The 21,410-nt window shown below is 46.1% G+C and overlaps 1 protein-coding gene across 1 annotated transcript in view; it reads right to left on the reverse strand.

Annotated features, from left to right (window-relative positions):
• The window catches only part of LOC139757496 (MAM and LDL-receptor class A domain-containing protein 1-like), a 60,888-nt gene extending 43,187 nt beyond the window's left edge, over window positions 1-17,701 (reverse strand). The window contains exons 1-2 of the mRNA XM_071678009.1: window positions 17,517-17,701; window positions 7,164-7,248 (exon numbers count right to left, since the gene is read on the reverse strand). Coding sequence (XP_071534110.1) covers window positions 7,164-7,247 — 84 coding nt within the window. The 5' untranslated portion in view covers window position 7,248; window positions 17,517-17,701. The remainder of the gene's footprint in view (window positions 1-7,163; window positions 7,249-17,516) is intronic.
• Window positions 17,702-21,410: the final 3,709 nt, after the last annotated feature.

Consider the following 21,410-nt stretch of genomic DNA (forward strand, 5'->3'; position numbering starts at 1 on the left):
GCGTCCTATGGTCGGGGATGTGCGGGAGTCCTGGTGATGTTATCAGCACAGCTGCTGCGGGAGTCCTCGCCGTCAGGACACACGACACCCCCGCCCACGCCTCCCTGCCCTTGACACACACACACACACACACACACACACACGTTCGTGGTCAACCGTCGTAACAACCTTGTTCCAAGTGGTGCTGCCCTCGTCGTAGTAGTTTGAGAGGGGTCGTTTGAGAGAAGGGTGGTCGTCGTCTGTGTACTGTCGTGTCCAAAGGGGTCACGTCGAGCCGTCGCTCTCATATGGGGGTCAGCCAAGGTCAACCGAACCATCCCATCTCTCCACTGACCCCCCAAAACCCCCCCTTACACTGTCCCCCCCATGGAAGATCCTCTTTCCATTTTCATTCCGATACATTACCTCATCTTCATTCTTCCCCCTCTCTCATTCGTAGTATCAATCTTCCTGTTCTCTTTCCCGTCTATCCCTTTGCTGGAACTAGCGTTCCAGTTCCACGTTCCCTAAGGAACAGGAACTCCACCTGGAACCAGCGTTCCATTCCAAGCAGCCCTTGGAACAGCGACACGCAGTCGATCATCCTTGCCACACACACACACACACACACACACATAAGCGACCCGGAGAGGATGAATACCTAGGTTGGGTGTGGGCCAACTGCCGCGCCCAGGATTTAATTCATGCGGGGCCGTGCTGATTCATGGTCACTAACGCTAAACACTTAACTATGATGACTCGTAACGTGTGTGTGTGTGTGTGTGTGTGCGTGTGTGTGTGTGTGTGTGTTACCGGACTCCGCCTACAAGCATGAAGTCACCTGCAAGGCTGTTATCATCGTCTTTACTAGCGACTTTCTCGCTCTAGAAAGAGCCCAACATTTCCCTGCTCCTGCGCGGAGCGCAGCCTGAAAGATACAGGAGCCACATGGAAGGGGTCTTCGAAATAATAACAATAATAACAACAACAACATAAACAACGAGAAACATAGGCAATGCGCATGTGTGACGACCCCGTTACCCCCCTCCCCGTAACATGTGACCCAACACGCCGACCACATGGCTGGTAACAGCGCGTTACTGGGGGGGGGGGGGATAACACTGTCACTCTCATGACAGTCGAGTGAGAGGAAGGGGAGTGGTAAGGGGTGAGGGGGTGAGGGGTGAGGGGTGAGGGGGGGGGAGGGGGAAACGTGAGTGTCCTGCGAGGCCACGCCCATCACGACGCCTCCTCCTCCCTCCCTCCCTCCCCCTCCCCACTCACTCACTCACTCACTCACACACTCTCACTCTCTGTATACACCCTTTGTGTGGTGACAGGAAGGGCAGGGGGGGGGATGTTCCTCTCTCTCTCTCTCTCTCTCTCTCTCTCTCTCTCTCTCTCTCTCTCTCTCTCTCTCTCTCTCTCTCTCTCTCTCTCACACACACACACACACACACACACACACACACGTCCCTCCCTCTGGGGACTCAGAGGTTAAGGAGCAAGACGCTATGACAACTAAAAACAATAACAATAAAAAGAAAAAGAAAAACAGTAGAGGAAATGTAGAGGAATGATGAGCAATACATCACCACAGGGGGGGCCCTCCAGGAGTCTAACATCATCCCCCCCGTGTGTATGTACCATACCAACACGACAGACAGAGAGGAGGAGGAGGAAGAGAGTCCTAACCCACACCCACCTCCAACCTTGGCGTTTCGTTATAAGACCCAACTCACAACCAGGAATGTCAGGTATTCTCAAATGGTATTAAGAAATCCACACACACACACACACACACACACACACACACACACACACACACACACACACACTGAGTGTTCCAAAGGCGTGCCAGGAATGTGTTAGCTACCTTACCACAACGTCCACGTCTACCATGTCTACCATAACGTCCATGTCTACCATGTCTACCATAACGTCCATGTCTACCATGTCTATACCATAACGTCCATGTCTACCATGTCTACCATAACGTCCATGTCTACCATGTCTATACCATAACGTCCATGTCTACCATGTCTACCATAACGTCCATGTCTACCATAACGTCCATGTCTACCATAACGTCCACGTCTACCATAACGTCCATGTCTACCATGTCAACTGAGGATGGACTCTCTCATTATTCCCTCCAGTCTACACAGGGTCTTCCGAGTCCCTTCCGCTGACGCTGAAGCGAACACGTACGATCCACCCCGTGTCCTCACGTCCACCCATACATGGACATTACCTCTTCAATCACTCCCAACCTCCAAGGGCAAATACGGATATGAGGAAGTCAAACCTCCGCCATACTCAGGTTTGGACTCCACACCTACACGATGCTCAGGCTTGGATTCCATTCTAATTACCTTCTTCGGTTACTGAATACCTCTCAATGTATGAAGGTTACTAAATACCACTTAATGTATGAAGGTTTCTAATTACCACTTAATGTATGAAGGTTTCTAATTACCACTTAATGTATGAAGGTTACTGAATACCACTTAATGTATGAAGGTTACTAATTACCACTTAATGTATGACACAGTTTGAGGCTTTCCTAAAAGAGAGGCTTGAAGCCATGCAGGAGACCTGTACAATGAGGTGTTATAGGAGGGAGAGAACTGTTACCCCGTAACCACAAGTTCTACTGCTGACCTATGACCTTGTCCAACACCAGCTGACCCATGACCTTGTCTAACACTACTGACCCATGACCTTGTCCACCACCAGCTGACCTAAGACCTTGTCCAACACCAGCTGCCCCATGACCTTGTCCAACACCAGCTGCCCCATGACCTTGTCCAACACCAGCTGGCCCATGACCTTGTCCTCTCCCAGCTGACCTGTGACCTTGTCTACCACTACTGACCTAAAACCTCTAAAGGTCTCATTACCAACTTGGGCATGTCAAACCTTCGGCAGCACATAATACCATTGCCAAACTCCATCTCCCGCTCCCATCTCGTCGCCTCGTCTGAGGTGTGGGGGAGCGCGAACGGACACCTCCAAGGGCGTGGCCTTTTGCCCCAAACCGATCCAGCCGATCTCGGTGGCCGATATCTGTGCAGGAACAGTGGCTTCGTGTCGCGCTCCTAAGCCAAACGCGACGCGGGTTCGAATCCACCTTGATCCGGGAGATAAACCTTCCATCCCCCACACCCACTTACTAAATGGTCGCTTCGAGAGTCGTGTTCTGAACCCAAGGTCTGCGCGGGTTCGAATCCAATTGGACCCGGAGGATAACGCCACTCCCCTCCCCCAAAGCGGTTGCCAGGGCCAAACCTGCCCCTTCATACTGACCCATCTCTCGCCCCTTCATACTGACCCATCTCTCGCCCCTTCATACTGACCCATCTCTCGCCCCTTCATACTGACCCATCTCTCGCCCCTTCCTACTGACCCATCTCTCGTCCCTTCCTACTGACCCATCTCTCGCCCCTTCCTACTGACCCATCTCTCGCCGGAGACGACCTCCAGTGGTGAAGACGAGACAGCGTATCACACACCGTTCATACGCCGTCTGACGCTGAGCGCCATTGTAACGTAAATGAAAAGGTTTGGATGATGAATTAAGAACCAGCTTGATTAATTAGGTAATAAGTCACATCATTAATGGAACATGAAGCTTTAAACACACACACACACACACACACACACACACACACACACACACACACATACAGAATAAAGACAGGATACATACATATATACAAAGTTAAGAGACGGGGGTAACACGAGCGTAAAACTCTCTCCCTGTAACACACAAACAGTAATCACACACACACACACACACACACACACACACACACACACACACACACACACACAACTGAAAAATAACTACAGAGAAACAATATACACAGAAAAGCTCGCTCTAAAAAAAAATGCTTGCATGTTGCCCGCTGTCAAACCGCCATTGTAACAACATAATGTTGTTACTTACACTTTCATACAACAATGGAGCTTGGGTCACCAAGGTAGAACATAGCAGCAGCAAGGTCAGTCATGTGATCCACCCGACCCCTCCCCATGACGCAGTCATGAACTCCGCCCATGACGGATCTGTGCGGTCAATAATGATGATGACGTCATCGATCCACAAGGGGACGAGGAGAAATCTATAATGGTCAATATAGATGATGACGTCATGATCATCAATTCCTACAGTGCACGACAGAATCTATAAGACCGTTGTAAGATCATTAGGCCATCATCAGTTCTCATAGTCCATAACAGAACTAAATCATTAGTGTGTATATATATATATATATATATATATATATATATATATATATATATATATATATATATATACATATATATATATGTATATATTTGTTGCCTTCATCCATTCCCGTCGCCACCCCGCCACACAGGAAATAGCATATGCACACACACACATATATATATATATATATATATATATATATATATATATATATATATATATATATATATATATATATAATGATATCATCAATTTATATAGAGACAGTGATATATCTCTTTGGATGCAGATGTTATGGGCGGGGGGGAAAGGGGGATGATCTACGCCTCCCCCTCACCACCCATCACCCCCCCTCACCTCCCATCACTCATTAAGGTAATTACTGGGTGGTGTGGTGAGCATTCCTGTGGGGTGGTGTGTCCTGGTGGGAAGGGGGCCCCTTTGTTCTGCATAATGCTCTCTCTCTCTCTCTCTCTCTCTCTCTCTCTCTCTCTCTCTCTCTCTCTCTCTCTCTGTGCTGGGCTGGCCTACTCAGTTTGGCCCTCTAAGTGTATCCCTCTCTCCATATATCGAACACACACAGACACACACACATAAACACATACACCCAAGGGGGGGGGGGAGACAACACACCCCCCCCAAGTACCACCCGGGCGTTGCCTTACCACTGTTCCAACCCCTAACATCCCCCACCCATCATCCTCTAACCCCCACACACCCACCCATCCCCTCCTCTCTTTTTTTCTCTCTGTATTCACGCCTTCTTTGTTCTCCTAGTGTGACCTCTAGTGTAACACGGGGCGACGCCCCTCCCCCCCTGAGTATGTGGCCCCGGATGTCACACTAGCCACCTTGTGTCACCTTTTTAAGTATGACCTCTGGCGTCTTCTTATTTTTTTCTTAATGTGTGATTCCCCGGCATTAATGACGCGACATGACCACCAACCCATCCCACACAACGAGATATGAAGGCTTGACAAAACCTCCATGTATGGCAACTAGTATGAGGCGCCCTCAAAAGAAAACGGCCAGTGGTATATATATATATATATATATATATATATATATATATATATATATATATATATATATATATATATATACGTATCATTAACGAGGTAGCGCCAGGGACGAACAAATAAGGACCGCATCCGCTCACATCCATTCTCTAACCGTCATGATGTGCAATGCACCGAAACCACAGCTCCCCATCCACACCCAGGCCCCCACAGACCTTTCCATGGTTTACCGCGGGACGCTTCCCATGGCCCTGGTTCAGTCCGATGACGTGCACGTCGACCCCTGTATAGCACATCGTTCCAATTCACTCTATCTAGCAAGGTCACCAAGACCAGCCAACAGCAATGAGCTCCAGGCATGAGGAACTTCACCCTATACTGAAGACCACTGAAGCATGCACCCCCCCCCCCCCACAACCACAGCTCCTAAACCCCCTTGGTGGATCAGAAGCACGATCCCCAACCCCCAACCCTTTCCCATCTCTCCCCCGAAGAATCGAGAACCCCGAAAGCGAACTGCCGAACTGCTTCACCTCCCTACCTACCTACCCCCTAATATCCCCCCCCCCCTCGCCACCAGCATGATGGACAGCCGTTCTTACGACAGGTTACCCTCACCATGCAATATGCACACCAGTCTCAACCAACCCACCCACCCCCAACCCGCTCCTCCTCCTCCCCTACCTCAACCCTCACCTGCTCCCCCAACACCGCTCCTGCCTCACTCATGAGTCTTGTCCACCCTCATGGGAAGTTGCCAGGCTCGATAATTCAATAAATGTGTGTGTGTGTGAGAGAGAGAGAGAGAGAGAGAGAGAGAGAGAGAGAGAGAGAGAGAGAGAGAGAGAGAGAGAGAGAGAGAGAGTGTGTGTGTGTGTGTGTGTAGTACCAACATAAACAACACAGCGCCGGACGGTGATTTAAATGTCCTTCCTCACACCTGGACCATTCCATCTCCCTTTGTTCGTCATCATGACCACGCGGAGATGGATGACTCACTGCTCACGTATGTACACATCTTCTTGCCGACGTGTTTCATCAGGGACGGAGGGGAACTCCCCGACGTCCTTGTTATAATCATATGATTATTCATATTTTCTTCTAATATTAACAGACATCCACACACCTGCCTTGGGCTGGGGGAGGTGTGTGTGTGTGTGTGTGTGTGTGTGTAAATACACACAGAAGACATGGTACATATGTACAATGCTTAGAGACGGGGGCAACGCGAGTGCAAAATTCCCTCCCCTGTAAGAACACACAGGAGGTAATCACAAAGGAGCAGAGCTAATAATGCAGTGCATTATACATGCCAAAATTAATCCATCAAAAAAAAAGATCACACAAACCTTGAATTTCACTCGGTGGAAAAATATGTAAATTTGGTGTTACAGTCGTGGTTTTAAGAAACGCCTTGCAATTAACGGTGTTACTTAGCATCAGAGGGGAGAGGAAGGGTTAACATAATACACACGTACACTTCGAGGTAATACACAGAAACACTCGCCATGGCATAACTAATAATTATGTCCCTGGTGACGCATCTCACTATTTCCCTCGTTCTGATTCACATAACAATTTGTTACACTCGAGAGAAAAGCAGGAAACACACGAGAATCAAATATTCTCTTCCGTTTTAAATGGTGGAAATGTATAACTATATTCCACTAGAGCAATTTCCAGTGGTTGGGCTTAAGCCAGCCTAATCTTCACCATGATCGGCAAGTAACAAGGGGCCAATCAGCGTTCACCACTGCTACTCAACTGACCAATTACACTCTGGCAACACCTCCCAAGACGCCAACATAAAATGATCCTCACCACGTCGGTGTACCATTTCTTTTTCCTTTAGTAGAATTAATATGAACGTAAAGGCCTCTGAAGGCGTTCACAAACGATCAAACAGACACACACACACACGCACTTACCTTCCTCAGGAGCTGTTGCTGGGGCCAAGCCAGGCACGTCCCCATCAGCGCTGAAGCCGTGAACATCAGCACCAAACACTTCATCCTGAAGCGAGAAAAGTTTGAGAGTTTTGAAATTATTCAGCGAACTGGCAACGGAAATCGATCGTCGGTTAAGAAGAAATTATTGGTAGTTCGACCCTGAAATACACCACCGTCACTTGGTCACTTAAGTACTTACCCGCTGTTGCTGCTAGCAATTTTCAACCCAGAAACCGCTATGAACAAATTAAACTCTCAGAGCATTTACTGTGGGGGAAGAAAATAATTTAGTATCCTCTACAAACAATTCTTCCACCCCAACCTAAGCCATGTACATCCACCCCAACCTAAGCCATGTACATCCACCCCAACCTAAGCCATGTTTCACCTGCCTGGCCATCCACTCCACCACAAGCAAACACAACAAAGCAACAAACCATACGAAACAAAGAATTTAAATCAATCATCAGCTGCTTAGCAAACACACAAACATTCAACTCTTGCAAAACGAAACTCAAATGACTCCCAATACAATATGACCTCATTATGTTTGACACTCACTTACACCACTCCTTTACCAACCGTCATCCTTAAAGTTGGAAGAAAAACTGACCCTTGCACCACATTTTGGAAACCTCTCCTAAAAAAAAAAAAAATAAAATCATACCGCCCTCCCTTTCATATCAAATCAGACTTCGACAAAACATAAGCACACTGAATTCATCTCACAAAGAGCCAGCAATCATCATTCTCCTAACGTAATCGTAAATGCTATATCCTCCACACATACATACATACATACATCTGAAACTGCACTCCCCAGACATATACGTGTTACATCTTTCCATCTGCGCTCTAGAGAGCACCCATCACACCAACATGCGAAACACCGTTTCAACATAACACAAGACTCCTCTTGCCAAAGAGCCAACCTCAACACTGAAGACACTGAACACTTACACACGCACACACAAAATAATATCACCGTCCAGTGGACGCGGCCACCTTCCTGAGCGCTGCAGGAGCTCCAAGGGCACGAAGGTATAGTGTATATTTGTGTAAATGACAGTAATTTGTGTAAATGACAGTAATTAATGGTAAAAATCAGATAATGTACACAGTAGTAAAGTAATTAATGGTAAATATCAGAGACAATGCACACTGTAATGTATCAATTAATGGTAAATATCATCATAAACATAAACGGCAACGGATAATGTAATGCTACCAAGTACATGGTTGAATTTACCGTAAATATAAATACCATGCAATCAAGGAGCTACGCTACATGCATCGTCTCCGCTCGCTCCATCCTGTTATTAACGAAAGCTGAGAAAGCCAAATCATGCTATTTTTGTCCTCTGTTACTTCTTTTTCAATGTCATTTATCTTTTACGATATTGCATTCATTATTTATTCATTTTTTATCGAAGTTACTTCATTCCCAAATGACATTTTCGTACATAAACTTTAATTGCGTTATTCGCTTATCACTTTTCCATACTACTTCTCTCCCACCGCTCTCTCCCTTCCTTCCCAGTTCTCTTCTGTTCTAATTCTTCCAGTTCTCCTTCATGCTGGAAGCCCTCTTCCGTTTAAGTCGAATTAACTGTAATACGAACCCTCATTTACCCTACAAATTCGAGCCAAATTGAGTTAATAATCAAATTAATATAGCTGTTCTCAATTACATTTAATAAGTCTCTCAGAATATATCATTATCGCTGTTATCTTAATGACTGATATCAGGAACAACGGAAAATGATTGTTCAGTTAAACTGAAATGTGTTGTAATTGGCGTTACCCTAACACCGCTGCCAGACCGATCCTCACAACACGCCCTCCTCCCCCTCGCCCAAACTGTCGTCCTGTAAGACGACGACAACAGGTAGGCACTCATTACAAGGTTAATTATATATCGTTTGACCCGCAAACATGAAAAAAAAAACAATTTCCTATATGATTACCGTCTCTTCTTCGTTAACAGAGCGTGATCTTCTCTTCATACTTGCCCTACAAATCGGCATGGAGTCTCGAATGAAGTTCAGTTGCTGTATCAAAGTGAAAATAAATGTGTCCATGAATATCATTATTAATCCATCCCTTTACACCATTTCTCCCAGAGTTTTTATACATCGAGGGTACAAGAGCTCCATGCTAGTCAAACCTGTGACAAAAAGGGACGAAAAAAAAAACCTATGATAATAATAATATTCTCAGAATCAGTTTGCTTACGATTGGCGTGTGTGTGTGTGTGTGTCTGTAGCCACGTCTCCGTAACACACAAAACCGCACACGGTCTATGGCCTTCGCCGACGCGCCCGGCAGGAATATATAAGCATCCTAGTCTATTTCCTGCTTCCAGCTCTACGTGGACGTGGCGATGAGCAAAATCCCTCACGCCGCGCATGAGCAGGTTAAAATTATGGTACGAACACCATTCTTGTCCTGTAGCTCCACAGAACCCCCTAGCTAAAAACCCTCATTGTGGGTCCATTTTCCATTCGAACAAGGAGTTAGACCACTAACCTAACCATCCCTCCACCACACTATCTCGAGTAACCTTCCTTCCCCCTCCTGGGACGCCTCAAATTGGCCTTGCTATTTTGAAGGGAGTGTCTTCTTATCTTGTGGGGGGGAAGAAGAGCAGCCATTGCTCCGTAGACAGTGGACTGAATGATGATGTATGACGAAGCGTCTCGCCGCGACATGTGCACTTTGTAAGTACTGCCTTACGTCTCTCTCTCTCTCTCTCTCTCTCTCTCTCTCTCTCTCTCTCTCTCTCTCTCTCTCTCTCTAGCGTAGTAAGGTCCTCCCTCACAACAGGGCTACGAGTAAATCGCCCGCCTTTTGGGTTGGGTTTTCCCTGACTGGCATACCTCAACCCGCAAAAGAAGTGACTCGACCCTCCGTCAGTAGTGACATACCTTAGAGGGGAAGGAGGGGAAGGAGGTTAAGATCTCCCACGTAAACATAACACAAGACTATTATCAATTAGCATCGCGTTCTAGATTTGGTTTTGCTGCCTATAAAGCTAGATAGACAGATATAGCTAGATAGGTAGATAGTGAGAGAGAGAGAGAGAGAGAGAGAGAGAGAGAGAGAGAGAGAGAGAGAGAGAGAGAGAGAGAGAGAGAGAGAGAGAGAGAGAGAGAGAGAGAGAGAGAGAGAGAGAGAGAGAGAGAGCTATTTCCGCGTGGGAAAACCTGGGACAGATTTATGTCAGGCACTAAAACAACGGCGTGAAAAACCACAGAGCGGTCTTGTTTCAAACAAGATGTCAGGCAACGGGGGGTCGTGGTGGTGGAAGCGGAGAAATCGCGATGGTTTATAATCCCTTTTTATGGACGCGATCCCACCGTGGCATCTCGCTGGAATTCCCCCTGGGTCGCTGTGACCATTCTCCCCATGTGGCTTCTCACCAGTGCATGATGGCCGAAGACTTCGTTGGAGTTCATCTATCAATAAGGCTTTTCCCCATGGTGACTCCAGCTAGTATTACATTCGAATGGCTGTTATCCCCTATCATACTTTTGTAACGGTACCGTTGGCTCTACCAATACTATCAAAAACGGGACTAACGTCTCTGTTAATACTGCCAAAACGGTACCGTTAAAAAGCGTGCCGTTGCAACGGGATAATGAAAGACTGCGAATTTTCCTTCCCGTTGAGGTAACTGGCATGATTCTGGTGTCAATACTCTCTCTCTCTCTCTCTCTCTCTCTCTCTCTCTCTCTCTCTCTCTCTCTCTCTCTCTCTCTCTCTCTACGAAACACACACACACACACCCCTACTTCCTCCCTCCGTCGTCCTGTCGCATATCTACTTCAAGCACGAGCAGGGGAGGGGAGTTGTTGCCTGCGTCTGCCTGCACGCACGACTTGAAGGACGAAGGCTGCGTGCTCGCAGGAACTGGGGCAGGAGGGGAGTGGAGGGAGGTGGTGGTGGTGGCGGTGATGAGAGGGAGGGAGGGAGGGAGGGAGGAGAGAGGGAGGGAGGGTAGGGTTGCTTAATAACAGGGGCTGCCACGTCATAATCACGACGCGCACAGATTGTAATCTATAACTAGACTGTAATCTGTAGTCACGTTACGTACGCGAGGACTGTAATTGAGCGCAGAGATGGACGCTTATCTGTGGCCGTTGTCAAAGCGCTCAACGCCTCGAAGTAAGAATTCTAGGTCCAGATCACAGTGGGATAACACTGTGATCACCCTGACACACTGTGAAAACCACCCTAATGCTGAGAAGATTCATACCTTGAGATATGGCTAACGGGGCGATCGACCAAATTGCCTCAGTGAGGTTTACGACCCGCCCTCCACCTTCTCCGTTTACCTCATATCTACCCTCCGCTGATGAACCTCCTCGCTAACCAGGTATGGTAGTATGTCTACCCTCCGTTGATGAACCTCAGGTATGGTAATATGTCATTACTCGAACGTGCGAGACCAGCCAAACTGCCTCAACACTCACTCTCACCTCCTTCAGATCCTTCGTCTGTCCGAGGACCTTGTCTCTATGTTGACCAGCAAGCACATGAGAAGGGTCTTATGGGCAACCACGCCGAAACTATATGTGCCCTGACTACATATTGCAGGCCTTCTCTCTCTCTCTCTCCCTCTCTCTCTCTCTCTCTCTCTCTCTCTCTCTCTCTCTCTCTCAGGATCGAGGGAGTGGACGAGAGGAAAACCTCATGCCCATTTCTCAAAGGGTCTGGTCAGTGTCCAAATCATCATTATCGTTCCATCGTGCTCAAAGGGTCGTACCGTCGTATCCAACAGTCGTACCGTCGTGCTCAAAGGGTCGTACGGTCGTATTCAAGTCGTACCGTCGTGCTCAAGGGTCGTACCGCCGTGATCAAATCGTACCGTCGTGCTCAAGGGTCATACCGCCGTGATCAAGTCGTACCGTCGTGCTCAAGGGTCGTACCGCCGTTTTCAAGTCGTAACGTCGTGTATTTGGGTCTTAACGTCGTATTCAAAAGTCGCAACGTCATGACCAGGGGTGTCGTACCGCCGTCTTCAAGAGCCGTCACGTCGTGCGCTAAAAACGACTGGACTGTGTTGACGCTCAAGGTCGAACCTGGAGATGAAACCTTGTGTTTTAAATCATCAGGAGGGAAAAAAAAAAACCAGGAATGCCGGACGGAGTGGCTGCTGCAGCATCCTGTGGTCGAAGCACCGTGAACACACCACACGACCAGTGTGTATATACATATATATGGGTCTCTCCCGGCCACAAGAACCTCCGGAGCTTCACACCCGACCAAACCACCGTGACTGAGGCTTCAAATTGTACGAACCATTTGAGACACTAAGTGTCGAAGTGCTTCGAAGGTTCGGTTATCTATTATTCAAGCCTCGACTCTTTTAAAATAACTGACTGATACCCTAAAATCACATCTGCCGCATCAGTAACCACTATCTTATAATCTTGTACGTTCCAATACTTTGTGGTTCAGAGTTCGGTTCGGTATCTATCAATTTTCGTGGCAATACTTCATATATGTGGGTTGCTATACTTATTCTAAAGGAGAAAAATTCTCGCAATCTTCTTAATTTCCTCAAAAAATCTATTGTCATGTTCGACGAGATTTTTAATGACATTGGAAAACCTGATAGGAGTCTGATGGGAGTCGCCGTAGAATTACTCTTTCCCGCGTCTTGTTCCTGTTCCAATAATGTTCCGGGACGACTATTCGAACAATGAGTCGGTCTTTATAAAAGTGTGTTAGCGTCTTATTGTCTTATATATATATATATATATATATATATATATATATATATATATATATATATATATATATATATATATATATATATGTATATATATTTTTTTTTTTTTTTTTTTTTTTTTTATACTTTGTCGCTGTCTCCCGCGTCTGCGAGGTAGCGCAAGGAAACAGACGAAAGAAATGGCCCAACCCCCCCCCCATACACATGTACATACACATGTCCACACACGTGTATACATACCTACACAGCTTTCCATGGTCCACCCCAGACGCCTCACATGCCCTGATTCACTCCACTGACAGCACGTCAACCCCTGTATACCACATCGCTCCAATTCACTCTATTCCTTGCCCTCCTTACACCCTCCTGCATGTTCAGGCCCCGATCACACAAAATTTTTTCACTCCATCTTTCCACCTCCAATTTGGTCTCCCTCTTCTCCTCGTTCCCTCCACCTCCGACACATATATCCTCTTGGTCAATCTTTCCTCACTCATTCTCTCCATGTGCCCAAACCATTTCAAAACACCCTCTTCTGCTCTCTCAACCACGCTCTTTTTATTTCCACACATCTCTCTTACCCTTACGTTACTTACTCGATCAAACCACCTCACACCACACATTGTCCTCAAACATCTCATTTCCAGCACATCCATCCTCCTGCGCACAACTCTATCCATAGCCCACGCCTCGCAACCATACAACATTGTTGGAACCACTATTCCTTCAAACATACCCATTTTTGCTTTCCGAGATAATGTTCTCGACTTCCACACATTTTTCAAGGCTCCCAAAATTTTCGCCCCCTCCCCCACCCTATGATCCACTTCTGCTTCCATGGTTCCATCCGCTGACAGATCCACTCCCAGATATCTAAAACACTTCACTTCCTCCAGTTTTTCTCCATTCAAACTTACCTCCCAATTGACTTGACCCTCAACCCTACTGTACCTAATAACCTTGCTCTTATTCACATTTACTCTTAACTTTCTTCTTCCACACACTTTACCAAACTCAGTAAAAATATATATATATATGTATATATATATATATATATATTTTTACTTCTTATTCTATTTAAGAGTAATTTAACAAGTTATATTTCTTTAACTATTTTCGCTCTTTTATTAGTCATAAAGAATATCAACTCGTATGAGAAATTACGTTAAGAAAAAAAAAAAAAACCTGGAACGACTTAAGTGCGCTCTTTGGCCAGCGAAGGTTAGTAACTATCCACTTACATCATCAGCAGGTTGGGCCATTTCACCAACAAGGGAGAAGTTAATGCCATCATCAAAACCCGGGGCATTTCTTGTTAAGAAACTTAAATGGGGAAAAAAATGTAGCTTTCTGAACATTCGAATAGATATCTTCTAGGTATCTCGATGAATGCCACAATCATATATATATATATATATATATATATATATATATATATATATATATATATATATATATATATATATATATATATACTTGGATTTAATAACTATTAAATAACTTTCCTTGTATCCGCTTATCATGTGATATAATTCTTCCTTACAGACAATTTTACTGTCACCTTTGGCTGTCATACACATCTGAGTAACAATATTGCAATTAAAACACACACACACACACACACACACACACACACACACACAAGAAATAGGCTTCGAAGCTCAGAAGGAAGGAAGGTGAAAATGAATAAGACGAAACACATACATTTCTAAGGAAGAGGTGGGGGGAGGGGAGAGGAGGGGGGGGTGTTCAGAGACGTGGGGGGGGGACACCCACGAGTGTAAAAAAAAGCTCCCGCCCCACCAGTATTAAACATTTACGTAAACGGTTTACACCAGAGTCAGACAAAGGCGAATGACAGCCAAGCACACGCATCTGGAGGTCAAATGACTCCCACCTCCATTGTAAGTGTCAGAGGCGAGGTCATTGCTGCTACCTGATCAACCAGACGACTAGGAAAGAGCGACCACGAATATTTACGTCAAGAAAAAGCCCCCCAAAATGATGTGAAATTAGACCGTACGTCTGAGAGAGGCGATGAGAGTAAGAGTGTGGGCCTGGTTTTCACGGTCTCGGGACAGAACCCAAGTGGTGTGTCCGTGGTGCAGCGCAGGGGGGAGGAGAGCTGTTGTGGGTACGGGTCTGTCTGCGCCAGACGCGTCAGGTCACCACCAGAAGTGGACAACCAACCCTATGCCTCCCTGCGCACCCGAACAGTCAAGGTGAACACAACTATCACCTCGCACTCTTCCGTCATCACCACCTCCTCGTCGACCACAGCTTCGTCAGGAGACGAGAGGCGTCCGGACGGCGACCACCGTGAGATGAGGGGCTCAAGGTATATACATACATATATACATTACATGTATGTATGTACGCGTGTATACAGAGGGAGAGCCAGGAGCGACCTTGGGCGTGGGCGACCAGAGAGAACGAAGCAGACACTCAAAGCCCAGCTTAATAACCAGGAGGTCTTCTCTTCACTGTGGCTCACGGCAGGTAAAAACACGCGCCCGCGGCACTGGCTGCCTCTCTACCACGAGAGAGAGAGAGAGAGAGAGAGAGAGAGAGAGAGAGAGAGAGAGAGAGAGAGAGAGAGAGAGAGAGAGAGAGAGAGAGAGAGCTACCTACCTCCCTACCTATGAGTGCCTCCTCCAAAACCCTTAACGAATATCTCTCATTCATTTATACACATTTAGCCCCCCACCGCACCCAACCCAGACCTACAAATCGCGTACTGTAAATCTCATATAAAAATCTTAATCTTGCCTATGTATATACATTCTGGCCACACACACACACACACACACACACACACATGTATGTCAACATACCATCGACACGTACTTTGAGCGAGCAGCCCGAAGTAGCCACAGTATCTAAATGCAATCTTGCATACTTACACCTTAATCATATACATCTTCTCTACAGAATATTTATATAAATCTCTGAGCGCGGCGACTTAAGCACAGACGACTGTATCAGGCATCAAAATCCTCAACTACTATGCCCACATTTTGTATCCCTGTAACATACTAATTTTCTGGATTAAACTGTACCATACACAAACCTATAATTCAGCAATCTAATCATACGTAAATCAAATCATACAGAACTGTATCTCACGTACACTTGCAAAGTGCACAATAATGTCTCTTTCGTACATTCCACGTGTAGTGTACAATACACAATCCCTGTACCCATACAGAACTGGCTAGGCAATTGCCCCCCGTCATACACAACTGTACGCAGTATTCACTGTGTGGTGTCTTCATCATACGTTTACTCACTTTATGCATCCCCCACTACACACACACACACACACACACACACACACACACCTGTTTCACTTTATTTATGTGTATTACGAAACGAAAACGAGGTATACGCAGCTCTACCACACGCTTCTGTAGTCAACTCTTATGAAAAACAGAAGCGGGGAAGTGTGGATACCTGGCGCACATCTTTTATCTATCCATCTAATCTATCTGCTTGTAGATCTCTCTCTCTCTCTCTCTCTCTCTCTCTCTCTCTCTCTCTCTCTCTCTCTCTCTCTCTCTCTCTCTCTCTCCATGCATATGTATATGTACAGTCAAGCCACCTAACCATGCATGTACAACCAACACACAAATACTATTACATTTTTTGTGCCAGACAGCGCGACACGACGGACGAGTTGATTCCGACATACACGTAAGAGGGAACCCCCCCCCCCCCCCTCGAGCAAAGTACACCACGTACACTGTTTTCAGACAGTTATAATGCACCTTACTCATCTTTTACTTCGGGAGTAATTACTGCACAGAACAGTTAGCGTAACTATCAAGAAACACGTCTCGTATTCCCCGCTCACCCACCCTAATAGTGACACTGTACCCGTCTATAAATATATTCTTGTGTTGGGGGTGTGTCTAACCTATCCATATCTGCAATCCTATTCTGTGATTTATCTATTCATCTGTCCTATTTAAGGGTTACTATCTATTCACAGCTTCCCCTACATCTATGTCTATAACCTATGTTATCTGTTGACGTATCTGTCTATTACGTATCTATGGTAATCTATTGAATACACATCCATCATTACAACAGTCAACATAGCTGTGTGATAGATTATCTCTCCATCTACTTCCCTATCTATGCATCTGGTTAGGTGTCTAATCATCTATTACCCTTCCTGCTATCTATCACACCTAAATATCTATTATCCTTCTTGCTATCTATCACCATAACTGGAAAGAGAATCGTAAAATGATACTCATACTTCCACTCACTCATTTTGGCCCTGTTCGCCAGTGACTCCTTAACTCAACAGTCTGTAGCGTATCTTATCATTCCGGAATATACCGAAAAACATGCAATGAGCAGAGAGTTACCTGCACGTTTCTCCCATGTCACAACCAAAACGCTTGTTTTCTAGCGAGGGAGCAAGATCCCAGGCTTGGTACTGACAAGCTGTCCCCCGAAATCAAGTCTCCCAACATCACTGATTTAGAATTCGAGAACGTTTTTAGATTCTGGACTTGCAGGGGGACGATGTGTTCACGGGAAGCCCTCCCACCCAAAAGGCGACGATTCCACACGTGGCTTCTTACCTGTGTGGGGCCTCGGTGGACGTGGAGGAGGAGGAGGAGCAGGAACGGGTTGGTTTTGGAAGTGCGCGTCGTCGCCCGTCCTCCCTGGTCGACTGGCGGAACTGGACTGGATGGACGCCACCTGGAAACCTCAGCCAAACACCAAGCCCTCCTCCGCTGGCCTGGAATGACGGAGGAGAGGCACGCATACGTCAACATTCCTGTTAGAGCATTCACGGATTCCAGAGTGGAGCGGATCTGACCGAGTCCCAGGCTGGGAATGTGGTTGTACGTGGGGGTAGGTGGTTGGAGGTGGTGGTACGTGGTGGTAGGTGGTTGGAGGTGGTGCTACGTGGTGGTAGGTGGTTGGAGGTGGTGGTAGGTGGTTGGAGGTGGTGGTACGTGGGGGTAGGTGGTTGGAGGTGGTGGTACGTGGGGGTAGGTGGTTGGAGGTGGTGGTAAGTGGGGGGTAGGTGGCTGGAGGTGGTTCCAGGGTATTAGAGAAAGCTTTAACTACCTTCTACTATATAATAATTGACGTCAAATAAACTACTATAACTACCATGACTACTACTGGTGAGTAGGTATGTATCACATTCGCAACTTTGTGCTTAAAATGAAGTGGGAACACGAATTAAATGGTACTATCTATAACCAAAACAATCAACAACATGGTACTACTATAACCACAACCAACATGGTACTACTATAACCACGACAACCAACATGGTACTACTATAACCACAACAACCAACATGGCACTACTATAACCACAACAACCAACATGGCACTACTATAACCACAACAACCAACATGGCACTACTATAACCACAACAACCAACATGGCACTACTATAACCACAACAGCCAACATGGCACTACTATAACCACAACAACCAACATGGCAGTACTATAACCACAACAACCAACATGGCACTACTATAACCACAACCAACATGGCACTACTATAACCACAACAACCAACATGGCACTACTATAACCACAACAGCCAACATGGCACTACTATAACCACAACAACCAACATGGCACTACTATAACCACAACAACCAACATGGCACTACTATAACCACAACAACCAACATGGCACTACTATAACCACAACAGCCAACATGGCACTACTATAACCACAACAACCAACATGGCAGTACTATAACCATGACAACCAACAACATGGCAGTACTATAACCACAACCAACATGGTACTACTATAACCACAACAACCAACATGGTACTACTATAACCACAACAACCAACATGGTACTACTATAACCACAACAACCAACATTAATCAGATCTGTACCTCTGGACACCAATTATGATTATGTATGTATCTTAAGGATGACACATCTGTTAACCTGACCTCTGACCTGTTGACTTGACCTTTGTCTTGTTAACTTGACCTCTGTCCTGCTGTTAACCTGACCCTCATGGTGTTAACCTGATCTTTGACCTGTTCTTAACCTAACCTTTGTCCTAAATTAACAACCTGAACTTTGACCTGTTATTTGGCGTGACCTTTGTTCTGTTGTTAACCTGACCTTTGCCCTGTTTTAACCTTTGTCCTCTGGTGTATAGTGACCCTTGTTCTCTTGTTAACCTGACCTTTGTTCTCTTGTTAACCTGACCTTTGTTCTCTTGTTAACCTGACCTTTGCCCTGTTGTTAACCTGACCTTCGTCCTGTCGTTAACCTAACCTTTGTCCTGTCGTTAACCTGACCTTTGTCCTGTCGTTAACCTGACCTTTGTCCTGTCCTTAACCTGACCTTTGCCCTGTCGTTAACCTGACCTTTGCCCTGTCGTTAACCTGACCTCTGTCCTGTCGTTAACCTGACCTTTGTCGCGCCTGCCTCGGTGTCGACCCCCGCCACCTACACACCCTTCCTGACAGACCTGTATCTCCCTTCCCCTTTGCCATACCCCACCCTTCCTTCCTCCATCCCTCCCTCCAAAACAAAGCCAAGCCACAGATGCTGCACCCGGGGAATGATGAGGACAAGAAGACACTAAATCTCCCAGCCATGGGGCATCTGTCTACTGGCAACCTGTCCACAGGCCAAACCCGTCAGGTTGAGACAGAAACCACATCTACCTCCCAGTGGTGGTGGACGGAGAAGTAGCACCGAGAAAGCCAGCCAGCCAGGGACGACACACACACACACACACACACACACACACACACACACACACCACGGCTCTTGGCTACATAAACGCCACTACAGCCCCGTTGCTACTTCCTGTTGCACGCTCCCTTGTTGCGCTACGCCCAGCTGCATGCAAATTTTCAAGACAAAAAAAAGGGGGGGGGGGAAGCTATCATAACTGAGTACACCCACCAATTTTCAAAACAAAAAAAAATTCATAACTGAGTACACCCATATGTAAATAAATTTCAAATAAATAAATTTACAAATAAATCAATAGATTAGTGTATTGGATGCAGACACAGTTGAAGTATTACAGAACTGTGTGTGTGTGTGTGTGTGTGTGTGTGTGTGTGTGTGTGTGTGTGTAAGTATGGGCCGGGAATTTTGCAATTACTGGATTGCAACCCTTATTCTCATGGTCACCCATCTACTCAGCCACCTTCTCTTCGCCACCCATCCCAGGCAGTCACCTTCATCCTCGTAACCCAACCCAGATGTCACCTTCACCTCACAAACATGACACATTCGTCCATAACCCCACTGTCATGAAGCAATTCAGTCACATGTCTTCCTTAAACCTTTTCTTCACCCCAGTCTCCTACCACATCCCAGCCTAAACCAAGGTATCCATTTATCGACCACACCCGAGGGGAGAACGAACACCTGGGTTGGCTGTGGGCCGGCTGCCCTTGAATCGATCCCGAGCGGCCCCGTGCACGGCATGCGGTAAGCGACGCTAACCACAACACCACGGAAGCCCATATGTGTGTGCGTGTGTAATTACCTACTTATAATTACTTGTACGGTACTGGACAGGAGTTCTACGCCTGTGGGGCTCGCCCAACAGTGTATGTCATTATTCATACATTTCTTCAATTATACATGACATACATTACGGGAGGAGTTTCCACTTTCGTTGGTATGATATTTTCACTCCTACCCATAAAAAAAAAAAATCATAATTTTCCATGAACTCTCTCTACGGCAAAAGGCAAAAAAGAAAAAAAAAGGGAAAAAAAATTCAGTATGTCACCCATGGAAAAAGCTGTTACAGCCGGGCACAAAAGCTGTAACGAATTTAAAAAAATCCCTCAGCACAAGCGAGCCGAACACAGCCCAGCCAGCCAGCCCTTCCGGCACGCACGATGTGTTGACACCGTTGCCTTGGTAACACCCCTCCCCCCACAACGCAGCTGCGCACAAACAAATGAATAACTTCGCTTAGTAATAAAACGTCACATTTAAGTGATTAACAACCCCGACATCGAGTTACCGGGGGGCGTCCGTCATGCGAACACGACGCAATCACTCGGGAATCATTAAACGTCCCTTGACGTAGGGATGTGAATGCAGATCATCACAGAGGAAGTGAGTTAGGCGACTAACTTCTACGATGTCGAGAATTAACTAATTTCCACCAACCGTCCATCTGTACTGGATGGAAGCATTCACGGGCTCTCGCTAACCACTAATTGTTACTCTTGACCTAACACTCAAAAGCCCAATATAACTAGCTATTCAGGGTTTACCCAAAAGGTATGTAACATAGACCCCTCATAGCTGAAGAGTCAGGGAATACGATATTAGATGATTTATAAAATAATCTTTGTATTCATAAATCTATCATGAAAGACGAATCAAAAACTACCCTTAAGAAAGACAGGTCCGTCATAATAACACATGAACTACCTTCATCTTGGCATCAGTGTTTACTTTAACAAGCACCTCACAGTAAACATATGGCTTATCCT

The sequence above is a fragment of the Panulirus ornatus genome, chromosome 27, assembly GCF_036320965.1.
Source record: "Panulirus ornatus isolate Po-2019 chromosome 27, ASM3632096v1, whole genome shotgun sequence".
NCBI lineage: Eukaryota > Metazoa > Arthropoda > Malacostraca > Decapoda > Palinuridae > Panulirus > Panulirus ornatus.